We start from the raw sequence: 20,724 nt of genomic DNA, 5'->3' as shown, positions 1-20,724 counted from the left end.
TCAATTTCATTCATTCTTTTTCACTCTCAATTCGAAATTTAGGGTTTCTTAGTTAATTCATTATTCTAATGAATTAACATCTGTTATTTGTGATTCTGTTTGATTATTAGCCTTGTCAATTGTGACTATAGTGTTTTAGAGATTTAATTTCATCTGTATTGTAATTTGAGTAATTTTGGTTTGAGTTTGGTTGATTAATTGATTCAAGTTTCTATGTTTGAAGTTCTATGTTAAGTTTTAACATAGGGTGTGTTTACAAGTTTAAGTTTATGGGAATCTAAACTTATTTTTTCATATATTCAAAATAGTAACATTAAGTGATAAAAGTTCTAGAGCTTATGAAAAAACATAAGTTTTAGCAAACTAAGTTACTTGAACTAGCTTCAAAAATAGCATCTCCATTTAGCTAAGTGGTTACCGCTCTTATGAGTGTTCGTGAAGTCTCGAGTTCGAGTCTCACATGGAGATTTCATAATGCAATTTACTTTGTTGTTGGTTATGGAGTCCTTTGGTGTCCTATGACAGTTGTTCACAAGCATCGCGGTCTGAGTCCGTCATATGACAGTTGTTTAGGGGGTGTTTCTCAAATGTGACTACATGTAGAGCATGTCCTATGACCGTTGTTGGGTGGAACATCCTTGACACGTGGAACGAATATGATCGGGTGGTGAGAACTCTTTTGGTGTCCCCCTTCAATGATTCCAATCTTGATGTTAAAATAATAATAATAATAATAATAATAATAATAATAATAATAATAATAATAATAATAATAATAATAATAATAATAATAATCTCTTAGCTTATGAAATGATCTTTTACACAATTACCTTTCATATAATTATTTATCAAAATTTAACCGTTCTTTTAAGTAATTTGCAATTATAAACTTCAACTATTTTTACAAACACATGTAAATATAAGCTTCAACTTTTAGCTTTAAAAATTAAGTATTACATTTCAGCTTCAAAAATAAATTATAGATACCGACTTCAATCATAAACTTCAGCTCTATTTACAAGCAATAACTTGAGTTAGTTTCACCAAAAACACCATAAAATACATTTGATAAAATAAAATACTGAAAGTATAAGATCCATTTTATATAGTTTTCATCTATATCTTTTTCTTTTCTATTACGGGCTTACGTTGTAACAAAAACCACATAAAACATCTCAATTTGTAAACCCACCCTTTTAAATCGAAATGATATGCCTCTATGGGCTGCACCTTTCCAACCCACTTGTGGTCCAACCTAACCACACCTACCCCTATGGCCCTATGTCCTAGCAAAAAGAAGTTAAAAGCTACTATCAATAATCTATCTATTTATATCTTTTTAGAGTAGAAATCTAATCTAATATACGGAGTAATTCTTATTCTAATTTAATTCAATTTAATTTATTATATTTATTTTATAGAATACCAAAATATACCAATACCAAAATGATACGGAGTAATAAACATAAAAATGGATAGATGGATCTCAAAGTCCATATCCAACACAACTTTTATTTTTATGACTTGCAAAACAAACCCTTCTTATCATCTTCTCTTTTAGTTCCCCCAAAACACAAACAACCAAACTGAGTCCAATTTGGGGTTTCAAGCCCAATTTTACTACTTTCCTTCTGGATCTCAATTTCGTCAATTAGATCGGTATGATTTTAATTTAATAATAACACCTAATAGAATAACTAGATTCTAATTATTATTTATTATTTAATTTTAATTTTAATTTTATCTCTAATTCCTTGATCTTAATTTCATGAATCAATTTTGCTTTCTAGGGTTTCGTTATCTGAAATTGATGAACTTCTTATCTTTAATTTCATGAATTGTGTACTTGATTTCAATTTTGTGATCTTTCATGTTTGTATGCATAGGTTATTTGTTGTAGTCTTGTACTCCGTAATTATAAACCCTAGCTTGTGAGATTTGAATAAATTGCGCTTAATTGCGTAAACTGATGAATTGTTTCAATTACTTGATCATAATTCTGTTATATTTCATGTTTGTATGTATAGTTTTTGTTGATGTATGTTATGATTTTTTGTTGCTGTGTTGACTTACATGAACTTATAATCAAAGACAAAAGCCTAGATATGCATATCAGATATCACTGTTAATAAATAATTCTTGATATGAATTTGATTATTGTCTCTACTTGATAAAGTTTATGAAATCATGATTCTTTGATTATTTGATTCTGATGATTTCAAGAAAAGAAAAAAAAGATTCGAAATGCGTATTCAAACACGTTATCTATCAACTAATTTTATGATCATCAAATCACACATTTAAACTTGTTGTTAGTGTGTCATAGTTTTATGTACTTTAAGTACTATTGCTGTTTGTTTGGTGACCTTGGGTCGTACTTGATTCGAGATATTATCGCTTTTTTTGGTTCTTATTCATTCTTAACATGAATACTTATCAGTTATTTTTACCTAAACTAGGTGTTCACTCCTTTAACATGGAAACAATCCCTACCGAGAACAACGCATTGGTTAACGTAGATACAGAACCAGTGTTTTTAGACACACCAAACACTACAGACACGCAACCCGGCAAACGAAGAAAGAAGAAATCAGTCGTCTGGGAACACTTCACAATCGAACGTGTAAGTGACGATTGCAGACGAGCATGCTGTAAGCAATGCAAACAATCCTTCGCATACAGCACGGGTTCAAAAGTTGCAGGCACCAGTCACTTAAAACGTCACATCGCTAAAGGAAGTTGCCCAGTTGGCCTTCGTATTCCGACCCATGACCCGTCAACTCCTTTAAGCGCACCACCTAAAATCAGTATCAGTAATGGTGATAATAATAACAACTCCGTTAACCCTACAACGGGCCCACCAAAACGTCGCTATCGAACCGCCACCTCAGCTCCTTACGTCGCGTTTGACTCCGATCAGTGTCGTAACGAGATAGCTCGGATGATAATTATGCACGATTATCCGTTGCATATCGTTGAACACACGGGGTTCGTGAATTTCGTGCATAACCTTCAACCGCAGTTCGAAATGGCTAACTTTAGTACGGTTCAAGGCGATTGTATAGCGATGTACCTAAGAGAAAAACAAACGATCCAGAAATCGATTGAAACAATGCCAGGTCGGATGTGTCTTACGGTTGACCTTTGGACTTCATGTCAAACCACGGGGTACGTTTTCGTCACCGGGCAGTTTGTCGATAGCGATTGGAAGATTCAACGGAAGCTTCTAAGCGTCGTGATGGAACCGTACCCGGAATCAGATTCCGCGTTCGCTCACGCCGTTTCTTCTTGTTTATCCGATTGGAATATGGAAGGGCGGTTATTCTCGTTGACGCTAAGTCAACCGTTGACCGAAACTGGAGTCGATAGTCTCAGAGGTTTACTCTCGGAGAAAAACCCTAGTATCCTCGGGGGTCAGTTACTGCTTCAAAACTGTCTCGCTCGTTCAATAAGTAACATTGCGTTAGAAGCGTTTAAATCGAGTGGAGAAACTGTGAAGAAAGTAAGAGACTGTGTGAAGTATGTGAAAACGTCGGACTCATTAGAAGAGAAATTTGTCGCTCTCAGACAACAACTTCAAGTTCCCAGTACGAAAACATTAGCGCTCGATGATCAAACACAGTGGAATACAATTTACGAGATGTTATTAGCTGCTTCTGAATTGAAAGAAGTGTTTTCTTGCTTAGATACTTCTGATCCCGATTACAGTAAAGGTCCTACTAACGATGAATGGAAGATTATCAAGCATTTAACCACTTACTTGAAGCCACTTTTCGACACTGCAAATATGTTGACTACGTTGACTATACCAACAACAAACGTGTTCTTCCACGAAGCATGGAAGATTCAACTCGAACTAACACGGGCTGCTACAAGTGAAGATAGTTTAATTACAAACATGGTGAAACCAATGCAAGAGAATTTCGATAAGTACTGGAAGAGCTGCTGTTTTATTCTAGCGGTCGCTGTTGTGATGGACCCACGGTTCAAAATGAAGCTAGTTGAGTTTAGCTTCACGAAAATATACGGTGATGATGCTGCAACGTTTATTAATATAGTCGATGAAGGAATTCATCAGCTTTTTCTTGAATACGTCGCACTTGCTCCTACTCCTACTCATGTGGAACACACGAATGGTGGGCCCACCGGGCCGGGGCCCGTTGATGTGAAAATGGAGGATGTTGGTAATGGTAATGGTAATGGGGACATGGGGTTGGTGGATTTCGATGCGTATATTATGGAGACGACAAGTCAACAGTCAAAGTCAGAACTTGACCAGTACTTAGAGGAGTCTTTATTACCTAGGGTTCATGAGTTTGATGTTATTGGGTGGTGGAAAGTGTATAAGGATAAGTACCCGACGTTATCTAAGATGGCTCGTGATATATTAACGATCCCGGTGTCGAGTGTGGGTCGAGAGTCGGTGTTTGAGACGGGTCAGAAAGAGATGGATAAGTATCGGTGTTCGTTGAGGGCGGAGACTGTTGAGGCGTTGATTTGTGCTAAGGACTGGCTTAGTGCTGAATCGATCGATATGACCAATGCAACGATCAAGATGGAGTTCCCGATTTAGTGATAATTTTTAGTTTTGATTTTTTTGGATGATTATTGTGTAGATTTAAAAGATGATATTGTGTTTGGATGTGTGTTTCTTGATGACCATATTTGTGTTTTGATTAAGTGATATCCTTAAATATATATTAATAAAGTATAGTACATTCCATTGAGTTAGTTAAGCGGGTTTAAGTGCAACAACTCATTATGTTCATGTTGATCCTCCATTGTTCAATAAATAAATTTCTTGGACATTGTAAAAGTAGCAAAATTAATCAATGCCCCGCGAAACAAACAAGTATGGTGTTCTTACAAATCAATCCGACATAAAATCAGCGATACTTATCATACCTTCATACGTGATTGGGTACTTCCATGGTTGCACGCGGCGGTTGCGACAGCGATTTGGTAACTAACACATCCCGTTTAGCCTAAAATCGTATAATTAGTCATAATAAGTCGGGTAAAAGTCTGACTTTTTGTCATTCTAGTGTAAATAAGAATCCCAAGCCAATTTAAAATTAGTTGGGAATACTTGGCTACAATTTTTGGGTATACAATTTTTTTTTTCAAACTGACCCTGCTTTGCGACCAGTCCGGAATAATCGACTACATAGTATCCTTTAACGATAAATTAATAAGTACACTATAATTATAATTAAAAACATTATAAAAACAAATATATTATTTGACCTAACACTGCATCATATTATATGCAAAAAAATTCTATTTATATTTAATGTGTTTATATGTAAAAGTCAACGTCCGTCTCAACCCCGTTTCAACCCCGACTCGACCTTTCAATGTCATGGCCGACTCATCTCTGTCTTGCGTCTTTTTAACCTTGGGTACTTGTAACACAATGAATCTGAAGGCCTTATAATTTGGCATCGATGAGCTTGTTAGCGAGTTAGTATTTCTCTACTCGGTATTAGTTAGTAGAGGTGACAAGATGGACATGTTAGGCTGATTGGTTAACTGTTTAAATCGTTTTATTTTCTCGGTTGGAGATACTATCTGTTAGTAATTTATTTTTTATTTAAATGTTTTTTATGAAAGACAAACGCACACGCCCAACACAATTTTTTACATGAATATATACATAATGTCCACCACATGACTTGAACCCATGATTTCAAGGTCAGAGGGGCACCTCCAGGTGTTTGACCTTAAAAATGATTTTTTTTTTTAAATACTATAGGTGGTAAAAAGGATGGAAAAAGTGCTCATGAACATTTTTGTAATACATGAAGCCTTGTTCTTGTTTTTGATTCCTTTTTATGTTTGTCAATGCTAAAGAAGCTCATGACCACCCAAGATATAAAGGACATTGAAGTTAGTGAGGCGTTGATTAGCTTTTTATGTTTGTCAATGCTAAATCTCCTCATAAATATTACATCTCTTTCCATGTCAACAAAACGTTACCTGTACCGGTTGCACCATTAATATAATTACGTGGCAACTTAACATTTTCTTTTTAAAAAGATGATATAATTAAGGGTAAAAGCTATAAATAGGCTATATAGTTTCTCTTTTGTTCTAATGTAAGATATATAGTTTCTCTTTTGTTCCAATTTAAACTATATACTCTCTCTTTTGTTCCTACGAGGAATGACAACTCAACGCCAAATAGAATGACACGTCATCAAATGTTTTTGTTGCAGGTTAAAGAGTTTAGTTATTTATATGAATATACTTTTTAAAAAATTATACTCTACAGTGAGTATTTAGGCTATATAGCTTAAAATGAGACAAAAATGAAACTATATACAGAGTAATTTATTTGTAACTTTAACCTTAAATAAAATTCTGTTTATGGGCTTACATTGTAACAAAAAAACACATAAAAACAACTCAAAACCTGCCCTTTAAATTGACACACTTATTGCTTAATGGGCTGCACCTTTACAACCACTTGTGGACTAACCTAGCCACACCTACCCCTATGTCCTAGTAAAAAGAAGTTAAAAACCCATTTTAATTCAATAATCTATATGTTTTTAGAGTAGAAATCTAATTGAGTATAATCTATAATCTAAATCTAAATCTAAATCTAAATAATTTATAGTAAACCAAAATATACCAATACCAAATAAGACGGAGTAATAAAAATAAATATTGATCTCAAAGTCCATATCCAAATACAATTTTTATTTTTATGACTTGCGAAACAAACCATCTCATCATCTTTTCTTTGAGTTCACCCAAAACACAAACAATATAACTGAGCCCAATTTGGGGTTTCAAGCCCAATTTTACAACTTTCTTTCTGGATCTAAATTTCGTCAATCAGATCGGTATCGGTATGATTTTATTTAATAATAATTTTATTTTAATAATAATAATAAAATAATAATATAATAATAATAATAATAATAATAACACTAATAATAGGATAATTAGATTCTAGCTCTAGTTATTATTTAATTTTAACTTATTTTTATACCAACCTTGCTCTTAATTTCATGAATTAATTTTTCATTCTAGGGTTTCGTTATCTGAAATTGATGAACTTCTTATGTTTGATTTCATGAATTATGTACTTAAATTCAATTTTTTGTTCTTCCATGTTTGTATACATAGGTTATTGTAGTCTTGTACTCCGTAATTATAAACCCTAGCCTGTGAATTTTGAATAAATTGTGCTTAATTTTGTAAATTGATGAATTGTTTCAATTACTTGATTATAATTCCCGTTATATTCCATGTTTGTGTGTAAAGTTTTTGTTGATGTATCTTATGCTTTCTTTTTTTCTTTTTTTCTTTTTTTTTCTCTTCCTTCTTTGGTCGGAGAAACGACTTGTCTTTTATGTTAGGGTAGAAGAAGCCTCATATGCATATGCAGGATTGGGTATTGTCGTTGTTGTTGTAGTATTCAATTTTAACTTTAAATACTTATCAGTTTTCTACTTAAACCAGGTATTCACTCCTTTATCATGGAAACAATCCCTAACGAGAACAACGGATTGGTTAACGTCGATATGGAACCAGTGTTTTTAGACACACCAAACGCCGGGGAACACTTCACAATCGAACACCTAGGTGATGATTGCAGACGAGCCTGTTGTAAACAATGCAAACAATCGTTTGCATACAGCACGGGTTCGAAAGTCGCAGGCACCAGTCACTTAAAACGTCACATCGCTAAAGGAAGTTGTCCCGTTGGCCTTCGTATCCAGACCCATGACCCGTTAACTATTCAGACCCATGACCCATCAGCTCCTTTAAGCGCACCACCGAATATCAGTATCAGTATTGGTGATAATAATAACAACTCCGTTAACCCTACAATGGGCCCACCAAAACGTCGCTATCGAACCGCCACCTCAGCTCGTTACGTCGCGTTTGACTCCGATCAGTGTCGTAACGAGATAGCTCGGATGATGATTATGCACGATTACCCATTGCATATAGTTGAACACACGGGGTTCATGAATTTTGTGCATAACCTTCAACCCCGATTCGAAATGGCTAACTTTAGTTCAGTTCAAGGCGATTGTATAGCAATGTACCTAAGAGAAAAACAAACGATCCAGAAATTGATAGATACAGTGCCAAGTAGGATGTGTCTCACGGTTGACTTATGGACTTCAAGTCAAACCACCGGGTACGTTTTTGTAACCGGGCAGTTTGTTGATAGTGACTGGAAGATTCAACGAAAGGTTTTAAGCGTCGTGATGGAGCCGTACCCGGAATCGGATTCCGCATTTGCACACGCAGTGTCATCTTGTTTATCCGATTGGAATATGGAAGGGCGGTTATTTTCGTTGACTGTAAGTCAACAGTTGACCGAAACCGGAGTCAATAGTCTTAGAGGTTTGTTATCCGAGAAAAACCCGAGTATCCTCGGTGGTCAGTTACTGCTTCAAAACTGTCTAGCTCGTTCGTTAAGTAACATTGCGTTAGAAGCGTTTAATTCGTGTGAAGAAACTGTTAAGAAAGTAAGAGACTGTGTGAAGTATGTGAAAACGTCGGACTCGTTAAACGAGAAATTTAACGGTCTAGCAATCGATGATCAAACGCAGTGGAATACAACTTACGAGATGTTATTAATGGCTTATAAGTTAAAAGAAGTGTTTAATTCCTTAGATACTAACGATCCCGATTCCACTAAAGGTCCTACTAACGATGAATGGGAGTTAATCAAGCATTTAACCACTTGCTTGAAGCCACTTTTTGACACTGCAAATTTGTTGACTACGTTGACTATACCAACAACAAATGTGTTCTTTCAGGAAACATGGAACATTCAACGCGAACTATCGTGAGGTGCTGCAAACAAAGATGGTTTGATTAGGAACATTGTGAAACCGATGCTAGAGAATTTCGATAAGTACTGGAAGAGTTGCTGTTTTATATTAGCGGTTGCTGTTGTGATGGACCCACGGTTTAAAATGAACTTCGTTGAATTTAGCTTCCCGAAAATATACGGTGATGATGCTGCTACGTTTATTAATATCGTCGATGAAGGAATCCATCAGCTTTTTCTTGAATACGTGGCACTTGCAACTAATAATGAACACACGAATGATGTTGGTAATGGTAATGGTAATGGGGACATGGGGTTGGTGGATTTTGACGCGTATATTATGGAAACAACAAGTCAGCAGTCAAAGTCAGAGCTTGACCAGTACTTAGAGGAGACTTTATTTCCTAGGGTTCATGAGTTTGATGTTATTGGGTGGTGGAAAGTGTATAAGGATAAGTACCCGACGTTATCGAAGATGGCTCGGGATATATTAATGATCCCAGTGTCGAGTGTGGGTCGAGAGTCGGTTTTTGATACGGGTACTAAAGAGATGGACAAGTATCGGTGTTCGTTGAGGGCGGAGACTGTTGAGGCGTTGATTTGTGCTAAGGATTGGCTTCGTTCTGAATCGACTGATACTACGATCAAGATGGAGTTCCCGATTTAGTAATGATTATGATTTTTTTTTAGTGATTATTGTGAATGTGTAGGTTTGAAAGATGATAATGTGTTTGGATGCGTGTTTCTTACTTTCTTGGTGATTATATTTGGGTTTTCATTAAGTAATGTCCTCAAACATACATTAAGTATATATTCCATTGACTAATGCTTAGTTAAGTGGGTTAAAGTGCAACAACTCATTGTAAAATTATAAACTAATTACGTATTGATTTGATCCTCCATTGTTCCATGAGTTTGTAAGGTAATCTGGCATGTCTAAGGATGGCGCCCGCGGGTGATGGGCACGGATTCTATATACTCGCGACCCGCTCGTCGGGTTGCTTTTTTGCTCGTTGAGACCCGTTACACACATGCGGATAAAAAAATCTCGCCCACGCCCGTGACCGCGGATACCCGTGACACGCGGGGAAAACCGCAGGTAATAATAATATACAACTTGATTAATAAGAATTTTTATTAATTATAAACAATATGTACAATTAAAATGTGTAAAATGACGTTAAAGTCAACTATTTTACTTATATGCAAAATTATATTTTTAATCATTATATTTCTAATCATTATTACATTACATTTAAAATCCCTTTTAAATTGAGAATTGTATGTATAAAGTCGTGGATAAATTAACAAAAAAGCTCATGAATTAGCGGATCGGGTTTTACCCGCGGCGGGTAGTATGTACCCGCGACCCGCCCACGACCCGTTGACGGGTATAATTTTTTACCCGTGCCCGTACCCGTGCCCGCGGGTACAATTTTATGATTTTACCCGCCCATCACGGATCGGCTACCCGCGGGTCACGGATTTTTTCTCGCCCATTGCCAATCCCTAGGCATGTCTCTACTTTGATCACTGTTTATTTCATTTGGTATTACTCTTTTGTTAGTAGAGGTGACAAAATGGGCAAGTTAGGTTGATTGGTTAACTATTTAAATGGTTTTATTTTCTGGGTGGAATCAATTGGTATTCATTTCCAATGGTGGATCGTAATATTAAAAACATGACACCACGATTTATGTTTTCTAAACACTTCCAATACTCGATAGGTTTACACATCTTTAATTCATTTAATACACAAGACCAAGTGTCAAAATGGGCATAAAGACTCAAGACCCGTTTGACATAATTAAAAGGTAACTTCGACTCAACTAGTTTAAATTCCAACAAAAGACCGAGCATTGTGATTGGGAATGCACTAACCAATCATAAATCAAGTCCAACAACAAAGTCTTCTAAAGCAACCCGTAATAATCCACTAGTTTCCGCGCTTACCCTTGCCACCACTTCCATGGGAATCTATAAAATATAAACAACGAGAGGGTAAGCTATAAAGCTTAGTGAATGTAAATATACTATATCCATACATATGCATAAAATGAATACGTATCATGATGTGTGCAGCAGCGTATACGAAATAGTTATATTTTTGTTACGAAATACTATTAAATACGATACAATTTTACACAAGTTATTTATTTATTTATAGAGTGGGTATACCTAAACCTTGCTACAACACTTATAGGCAGTGTACCTAATCGTACAGTAGTGTAGTTTTTAGTAAATCCGGTTCGTTCCACAGGGATACAGTAAACAAGTTTAACGCTATAATTTTTTTAAACTATATATATATATATATATATATATATATATATATATATATATATATATATATATATATATATATATATATATATATATATATAGATAAGTAGTATTATTATTGTCAAAGGGGGTTTTACCGTTTAATGACCGGTTTGTCGATTTTATGTTTTAAGTTGCAATTAAAACCTAATGTAAAATATTAAAAATAAATATAACTTAATTTAAAGCATAAAGTAAATGACGATAATAAAATTGCGGTAAATAAAAGTGCGATAAATAAAATGACGATAAATAAAATTGCGATAATTAAAAAGAACGATAATTAAAAATGCAATAAGATATAAAATAAAGGAATTATGCTTATTTAAACTTCCGTAATCATGATGTTCGACGTGTTGATTTTAATTTATTACCATGGGTTAATTGTCCTTTGTCCTGAATTATTCGATATGTCCATACGGTTTTGTTCATAATAGTCCATCAGTCATAAATATAAAGTGCGAGAGTCGTCGTCAAATTATCCTTATACCCGAAGTCAAATATTCCAACTAATTGGGGATTCAAACTGTAACAAGGTCTTAATACTTTGTTTAATGAATACACCAGGTTATCGACTGCGTGTAATCCAAGGTTTCAATACTTTGTTAACAATTACACCAATTACCCTTGAATGTAATCCACCCCTGCTTCAACGAGTCCATTGACTATTAATCCATCCCCGTGTCCGGTAAAATGAACAATTATTGGTATTTATATATATCCCGCCCACCGTACCCGATTAAGTGTATGTGGTTATTTATAGATACGTCGAATTGTAACCTTTAATATTAAATTAATGAGGTATCGTTTAGTTAATATAAAACCCATTAATAGCCCATAGTCTAATTTATACAAGTGTCGTTCTTTTGTCCAAATCTCAATTATGTTACAAAGCCCAATTACCCAATCTTAATATTTAGCCCAACATCACGATTACTTCGATTTAAATAAGCATAATAATAACTTAGCTACTAGACATTAATTTAAAAAGTTTGAACATAACTTACAATGAGTATTAATAGCGTAGCGTTACACGGACAGAATTTCGACTTACAAACTTACAACATTCGCTAACATAACCTTATTATTATTAATCTTAAATTAAAATTAAAATTATAAAATATATATATATATATATATATATATATATATATATATATATATATATATATATATATATATATATATATATATATATATATATATATATATATATATATATATATATATATATATTTGTGAGAGAGAGATTAAATTATATTGTGTATCATTCGTCCGAAAAACTGCTGAATTTATAGATGTGGCCAAGCTCCTGGGCTCATGCGATCGCATGAGTTTTCTCCATGCTGGCCATGCGATCGCATGGCCGTCAAATACTGGTCACAATTCATTTTAAACGTGGGCTGCTGTGATTAATTTAATATATAATATAATATATATAATTTTATATATATTATATTATATTCTTGTGCATAGTTGACTCATAATTTTAGCTCCGTTGCGTCGCGCGTTGATAGTTGGTTCATGTCCCGGTTCCGGATTTTCGAACGTCCTTTCGTACTATTTAATATCTTGTACTTTGCGTTTTGCGGCTCGTACTCTTGTAACTTTTAGACGTTTCTCATCAATAAATTGAACCTCGTGGATTGTACTTTGTATTTTTTAGCGTTTTGGTCATTTGCGTCTTCAAATCGTCGAATCTGTCTTTTGTCTTCACCTTTTATTATTTAAACGAATATCACTTGTAAATAGAACAATTGCAACTAAAAGCTTGTCTTTCTTGAAGGATAATACTATGAAATATATGTTCGTTTTTAGCATTATCAAATATTCCCACACTTGAGCGTTGTTTGTCCTCAAACAATATAGAACTTGAATACAACTTTACTAGAATCACTTCTTTATTCTTCACACTTTGTACATCAGTGATTTCTATACGGTGGTATGAACAATGATAGTAATGTTATGGTTTACATTCCCACATGACTATAAAAATTTAGATCCTTTAGAAAATTGGATCTTTATGAAAACATTTGATCTTTTGAAAATTTCAATCTAGCTTTTACTCTAGATAAGTTTTCCGGAATAACCCTTCACCGGTGTTTGCAAATTGTTTTTGTAGGTTTTGTGGGTTTCAGATTTGAAAATTTTAGCTCAAAACTTATGGTTTTGTGTCACCCAATTGCTAACCTTGTATTAGGAAAGCAACACGTCCAGTATACTTGCTCCGTATATTACCTTTCGGTAAACTACCGTCCGGTTGTAAAGGAAAGCGTTGAACAAGCAACTGTTAAGGCAATGTCCAGTGACATGCTTTTGATTATGGTCTATATCGTGTCGGATGCAATTACTATCCTTTGTAGGAGCAATAGTAAAGATCACCCTATAGTTTTTCGGTCTGGCACAAGGTCCTGTCTTCGACCATGCTATGCAACCACCGTTCTTACGGTTGACACCCGATTTGGTTCAGGTGACCTAATGAATTTCGGTGAATTCCTAGGATTTTACGCTCAATGGTAATGAACGCATTAAAAATAGGGTTTTCAGAAAATAAATCGGTTTGTAATTTGATCAAAATATTTTCTCGTTCAAGCTCGAGTTTAAATATCATTGAATTCCATGAGTTTGAATTCTCAATCTTTAAGGTCAATCTCAAGGATTGAGTAATATCAGTCTTAAAAGCTGATTTTTGATCTTTAAGGAGATTATCCTTTCTGGAGATCCGATTCATTAGTCTTATAAGCTAATTTGCACGGTGCCCCCCATTGTACGAGACAGATCCTCTCATGGTTAGGATAAGTCTGACCACTTGGCGACCCTGTTTGATGCTGAGGTCCGTGGATTTCCAGCTGATTTTCGAGAAAACTTTTCGAGGTTTTTCGTAGACTCTACAACTGGTCTGGACGACAACTTCCTGACCTAAATCAAGAAGCGCGTGTCTTTTTCTCGGAAGACTTTACTTCCTTTTAAATTTCATTTATATTACAATAAACTATATAAAACTGATTAATATCGTCCAAAACAAAAGTATCTTCAATTATTTGTACAAAAATATGTGACATGTGTTCTAAAATAACTTGGTAAATTTTTCCCACACTTGGCTTTTATTTTTCTTTCTTTGCCTTTTTATTTTCCTCTATTCCATTTTAAATGAATTCAAGCATTTTGAGTTGTTCTCAATTTATGTCCTTTTTCGAGGTAACAATAATTTCGGTGTTAACACCTAGTTTTATCGTTCATAAATATGTATAAACATAATTTTGAGTTCATTTAGTTGAAAATTTTGAAAAATTTTACTAGAATTGGGTAGTCAGTATATAAGACTAGGGCTGTTCTTTATTATCAGAGAGCACTAGATTCTAATACAACTACTGCGTTACTAGTATTTTTAATGGTAACCAAGTGTTTATGTCAAAATATTTTAAATATCCGAAAGAATTTAACCTCTTCCCATACTTAAGATCTTGCAATGCCCTCATTTGCAAGAAATCAGTAACAATTTAAATTATTGAGGGTGATTAGCGTAGAAAAAGGATTAAATTTTACCAAAGTTTCCAAACATATTGTGGTTTATGTTGAATGATAAATGGTGCACATCATTTGTTCATTCCTGCAGTTGTTATTTTACATATATTTTGCATCTTGTCGTTAAAATTAGTTGCTTTTGCTGAACTTAATGACAGTCTTTGAAAATGCGCTATTTTACCCTGTTGTGTACATGAGATAAAATACATACAATACAAATATAAACATGCATGGTAATTTGAAATGGGACTTAATATCCCACTTTCAAATTACAAAAATGAAATATTAGTACAAAATAATAAAAATGTTAAAAATTACATAAAAGTATCACAATATTATGTGTTTTAAACATAAGTAAATAAAAATAATAAAAGATAAAAATCACCAACGGGAACTGTATCAATCTGGATAGGGGTTCCAGTTCATGTCGTCGGTCGGGTTCCACGGTTGGTTATAGGTGTGCTGATAGGCTTGGTTGGGGTCGTAGAGAGTAAATGGTGGTCGCATATCGGGTTGGTGTGGCGGATAGCAAGCAGGTCGGGTCGGTACGTAGTTATTTGGTACCTGAGATGATAGCTGGCTCATGATCTGATGCTGATGATAGTGCCATCTATCATGCTGTAGTTGCTTGGAATGCTCGTACACATTCTCGGCGTGCCACTGCTCGTGCTGACTATGTCTAGCCTCGTTTGTCATTTCTACCTCATCTATACGCTGGTAAACGTCAGTAACAGCCTCCCTAATGACATCCCTAATGTCATCCGCTTCCTCAATTTCCTCATCTGAATCTCTCTCTACCTTTGGATGAGAGCCCTGATATGGTACTGCCTGATTGCGTCCGCTCTTTAATACCTTTGCAACTTGATAGACTCGCAATCCTAAAGTCTCATCCTGATCCCTACACACCATCAGTGGACCCCCTTGATCCCTATCTACACCCAAATACTCTCCAATGAGAGTAACAAAAATACCTCCTCCTATTATTCCCCCGTCCTGTATACCTTCCACCATTTTGGACAGATAAAAACCAACAGAGTAGGGGATATTAACAAAGCTTCTAGTGTTTCGAATACACTTAAGGTAAAATAAATCGTGTAAGGTCATTTTCTCCTTGTTGTTACCTCTTTGTGTAATCGAATTAGCTAAAAATCTATGTATAATACGAAGCTCTGCTTTGTTAATATCTAAATAGGAGTGTCTTCCTCCCCGCGTAAACACATTAAAATTTGACATACGCCTCCAGACGGCGTCAGCGTCAAAATTTCTATCTACCCTCTCACCATGATAAATCAAATTTGTACAATCAGGTAGTAGTAATTCAGCGGGAGTGTAAATCTGTAGAGCCCTGGCCATGTCCAGAATGGACATCCTGTACATCCTACGGCCAAGTAAAAATCTAAGAAAACTCTTATCGTCTAACCTATCTACATCCTTATTAAAAGCTATAGAACTCATAAGCTCAACGCACCACTCTTTATATACAGGCCTACGAGTGGTAAATAAATGTTCCCAATCAGGAAAAGAAGAGCTGCCATACCTTTGGATTAGATGCTGCCTAACTGGATTAGCTAGGTGGACCCTTTCCAAAGGCTCCCAATCGATTACCCTCGGTACTTCCACATTTTTCGTTACCAGTTTATATTTGTTACTTTGGTATGTCGGGTAATCTCTCCAACTTCTATCAATCCTTAAATTGGGATGCAACTATTCTTCATGAATTGTTGGGTGTTCTACTATATGGTGAGCGGGAAATACTACGTAGGTAATTAAAAATTGTGGATCCGGTTCATAGTATGGTACATGTTGATCATCATGTTGTTGTTGTTCCTGTTGTTGCTCAGGTTCGTGATATTGTATCTCTGGCTGTGGTTCCGGAGCAGGTTGCCTAGATGATGATGATGCACTATCAGTATCAGTATTTCTCCACAAAACACATTAAACACAAAATTTGTGCATCCAAATATGCATTAGTGTTAGCAAAATAACAAATTGAAACAATTACAATAACATGTTTAATCCATATTAAACTCGTGCTCATTTTCATATTTTTATCAATTCTACACTTTTTCAAATAAGCATATATGAAAATGTTTACAAAGTTCATAAGCATTCTACTCAAATAACATGTCAAAATAATCATTACTAGCAATTGAACAAGTTTCAAATGGCATTTATATTAATTTAATCAAGTTCATGAATTTTAGACTTAAAAAGTCCACTTTAATTCTCAAAAATCATGTTTAGGATCAAAGTTTGGATCATTTAGCTACCTAAACATGTTACACTACTTAATTTAGCAATAATTCATGACAAAAATCGGCCATAACCTGTTTATATCAAAAAGCCCCAAATTGCTCAAGAACACAAACCCTAGATTTCTAAAATTTTTAAAGTTTTTGGCTTCAAATCATGTTAAATAACATCAATCTAGGTTATGCATGCATAATATACTAACATTTTAACTCTAATTACACTAGAAATTAACAAAATTAAATTATGTAAAATTTAGCTCAAGAATACTAAAATTCAAATTTAAAGAGTTTTAGGGGTGAAATCTTTACCTTCTTTGAAATACTTCTGAACAATTTCATGATTAAAGCGGATTATAGCAAGAAATTTGGTGAATTTTGGTGAAAAATGGCGAATTTTTGAGAGGTTTTGGGGGAATTTTCGTGTATGTGTGTGTATTTGTGAGAAGGCAGAAGCAGCAGCTCACTGGCCTTTTGCTCCTGATCTGTCCAGGGTGCCCATGTGATCGTATGGGTTCCCAGTGCAAACCCCATGCGATCGCATGGGGTCTATTTTTTTTTTTTTTAATTTAAAACCTTTGACTTATAAAACAAATAATTAATTTCAAAAATTTGTTTCCTTTTAGAATGAGGGCGTTTCGGATCGTTGTCCTAGTTCGTCCCTTGACAAAATTTTAAAAATTTGCCTTTTTAAAGCGTTGTTTTAAAAGCTAAGATTGTTGGATTTTTTTTTAATGTTTTTAGCATATTTTAATTCAATAAGATTAAAAATTAATTATGACAAAATTTCTCGTCCCTCCCTTGGGTTAAGCAATTTCGGTTCAATGACCTAGTCTTCAACTCACGACGAATTTTTAGAAATCACGTTTTTAACTTAATGAAATAAAGTACATTTTTGTTTTTAAATTCACACCAAACTTAAATTTAAAAAGCATAAGATTAAAAATTCATATAAATATCATTAATATTTAAATATATTTTAGTTTTACAAACTTATATTAAAAATATTAATTTTTAAAATATTTAAAAACTTAAATATATTGATTTTAAATTTACAATAATAATTTAATATTAATTTAAAAACAAGGTAAAAATTAAAATTAAAAATCTTTTTGGTCTTTTATCCCACTTTAATCAATCTAATATTATCAAAAATGTACGCCCCTCTTTTGGGTAAAGTAATTTCGGCTATATTACCTAGTTTTACTCCTGACAAATTTCTGAAATATTTTGGATTGATTGATTAAAGATATTTGTACCTTAAGAATAAACGGTAAATTTCGCAGTGATGTAATAAATTTTTGTATGATATCAATAATTTCTGTTTCACATACCTAATTTTATTGAATATCAATTTAATACTTTATAGTTAACGATTCAGCGTTTATTATCAAAAGGTTAAAAGCAATAATAAAAATAAATATAAAAACTGTACATACTTACCTATGCGATAGAATTCTCAGAGACCTGCTTTAGCTGACTCATAGGAGAGTCGTGTGATTTGGTTTTCCATAGCTACATAAGTGTAACCTCGATTCTTCAATATCTTTTCTTCTAAACATATGAACTATCCTTCTCTGCATAGAGTAACAAATTCGGTATTTGAATATGTTTGATTTTTCGAATATTTACCTTCGTGTGACCATTTTCCGTATTTATGACATCTTTCAAGGTGTCGTGCTCTTCTTTTTGTTGCGGATTTTGATTTTCCTTTACCAAAATGTGTCTTATGATGATCTTTCCTGAGTTCTTTCCTTACTTCGTCCATTTTGCCTCTTATGAATGATACCAGTTCACTCGGGAAGATGTTATTATTACGTTTAGTAATCATAGCGTGTAGTAGTAGACCATGGTTCAGATCAAAGGAATTCTTCATCTCGTAAAACCTAAAAGAAATAAAAATTCAGAATGGAGGGAGAAGACTAGTTCTTTAGGGTCTGTTAGGGAAAGACCATTCGGATTCCATTCTCGAGAACTAAATGAAAACAGAAAATCTAACTCTAACAGAAATATATATTATCCTTAAAAAGACTTGATTCTCCCCACACTTAGTTAGCTGTGGTGTCAAAATTGTGATTAACTTCGTTTTCAATTGGACTATCAACAACTTGTATCTCTCTGACTTTTACTTCAACCCAATTGTTGATTTCCTCTGTAACTTTCACAAATTCAACTAATATTGCCTTTTCTTTAGACAACAAATTGGATACTAATCGGTTACATAACTTAAAGTTCTCCTTAATCCTGGCATCCTGAATCCGTTTATAAAGTTTCTTCGTTGAACTGTTAAAAACGGGTTCATCTATTTTCATATCAACAACGGGGTTCTTTGTTATCAGGTCATCATTGGTTGTTGCTTCATCTTCCCCACACTTAGGCGTTTTTATTGGTTCAACAATTTTGGTTGGTGGAGATCTAAACTTTCGGTTCACAAAGGTGACCGATTTGTCACCATCCCTAAGTGTCATTCTACCTTCTCTTACATCAATGAATACTTCGGTGGTTGCTAAAAATGGGTGACCTAAAATTAGAGGAATATCAAGGTCTTCCTCCAGATTAATAACTATGAAATTTGCAACAAAGGTCAAACTTCCCACTTCAACAAGTAAATTGTTTGCTATTCCAACCGGGTGTTTAATGGTTTGATCAAATAATTGAACACCTATTCTAGTTTGTCTTAATTTACCCACACCTAATCTTTTGTATAAGGAAAGAGGCATAACATTTGCACTTGCTCCTAAATCTGTGAGTCCATTATACATAGCACCATCGTTAAGCAAGCAAGAAATGATAAATTCACCTGGGTCTCCTACTTTAGTAAGTAGAGTTGGTTTGTTAACCTTTTCCAAGTGATCTTTTCTTGGTTCTTTCACTTCTACTTGAACTTCTTGTTCACATTTTTCTTCGTTTCTTGGAATGGGAGGTTTTGTAACATCCCAATTATTTAAGGTATTATTTTATGTGAATTTTTATTGCTAAGAAATTAAATGGTAAAGGTTATTTTATGTTAAATGGACAAAAGTTAAGTTTATTGGTTAAGTTAGGAAGGACTAAGGGTGCAAAGTTAAGATTAAGGACTTCTCTAACCATAGTTGTGGTGGGGAGGGTAGAAAGTGCAAATAAGCTAAAGTTATTTTAATAAAAAGAATAAAATGCTGGAAATTGAGTTTATTCACAAAAAAAAATTACAGAAAAGCTTCCTGTATATGTATGTGTGTCGACTTTGAGGGAGAAGAAGAAGGAGAACCACAAATTGTTGAAATTAGACTCATGCAAGCTCAATTTGGTGAAATCTAAGATATTCTAAGCACACTAGCAAGTCTCAATTCTTCTTATTTCTCTTCTTGTGCACAAATTAGGGTTCTTGAACTCTAAAAGTCAAGGTATGAATTTTATGTCTAAGTATTGCTTGTATTGTGTGTTAATGATGAGATTTATGCTTAAGAAGTTGCTATTTGTTGAATTGTGCACAATTGTTTGAGTTAGAATGAAATTGTTATTGATTTTGGAAGAAGAATTAAGTATGAACTTGCATTATGGATTTATGGTATGAATATGATGAATTTGGTGATGTTCTAGTTAAATTTCTAGTCATGCACACCAAGTGTTTGTTAAAATGTCTCAATGAGAAGTTTATGTGTTCTAGTTAGAAATTATGATGAAGGATGTTCATGTATGAGCTATTGTTATTGTTGTAAGTCATAGAAATTGATTATTTGATAATTTAAGGGTGCTAGTAATGAAATTGGATTATTATGCACATTTGATGAATAATAAAAGGATTGAAGGAAAGTTGCATGTATTGCTAAAAGAGATAAACAAGTA

At 34.0% G+C, this 20,724-nt stretch overlaps 1 protein-coding gene and 1 pseudogene across 1 annotated transcript; both read left to right on the top strand.

Moving 5' to 3' along the window:
- The first annotated feature begins 1,514 nt into the window (after positions 1 to 1,514).
- On the top strand, positions 1,515 to 4,716 carry LOC139898371 (zinc finger BED domain-containing protein DAYSLEEPER-like). Its single transcript, XM_071881101.1, has 2 exons — positions 1,515 to 1,659; positions 2,460 to 4,716. Exon 2 carries the CDS (start codon positions 2,477 to 2,479, stop codon positions 4,571 to 4,573), a length of 2,097 nt encoding a protein of 698 aa, XP_071737202.1. The 5' UTR covers positions 1,515 to 1,659; positions 2,460 to 2,476; the 3' UTR covers positions 4,574 to 4,716.
- Positions 4,717 to 7,414: 2,698 nt separating this feature from the next.
- LOC139898370 (zinc finger BED domain-containing protein DAYSLEEPER-like) lies at positions 7,415 to 9,559 on the top strand (annotated as a pseudogene).
- The last annotated feature ends 11,165 nt before the right edge of the window (positions 9,560 to 20,724 follow it).

The sequence above is a fragment of the Rutidosis leptorrhynchoides genome, chromosome 3 (assembly GCF_046630445.1).
Source record: "Rutidosis leptorrhynchoides isolate AG116_Rl617_1_P2 chromosome 3, CSIRO_AGI_Rlap_v1, whole genome shotgun sequence".
NCBI classification, from domain to species: Eukaryota; Viridiplantae; Streptophyta; class Magnoliopsida; order Asterales; family Asteraceae; genus Rutidosis; species Rutidosis leptorrhynchoides.
The sequence above is the reverse complement of the archived record's forward strand: the minus strand, read 5'-3'. Positions and strand labels throughout refer to the sequence as shown.

Coding starts and splice junctions, on each gene's coding strand:
- LOC139898371 (XM_071881101.1), top strand. CDS start 2,477: ATGGAAACAATCCCTACCGAGAACAACGCATTGGTTAACGTAGATACA.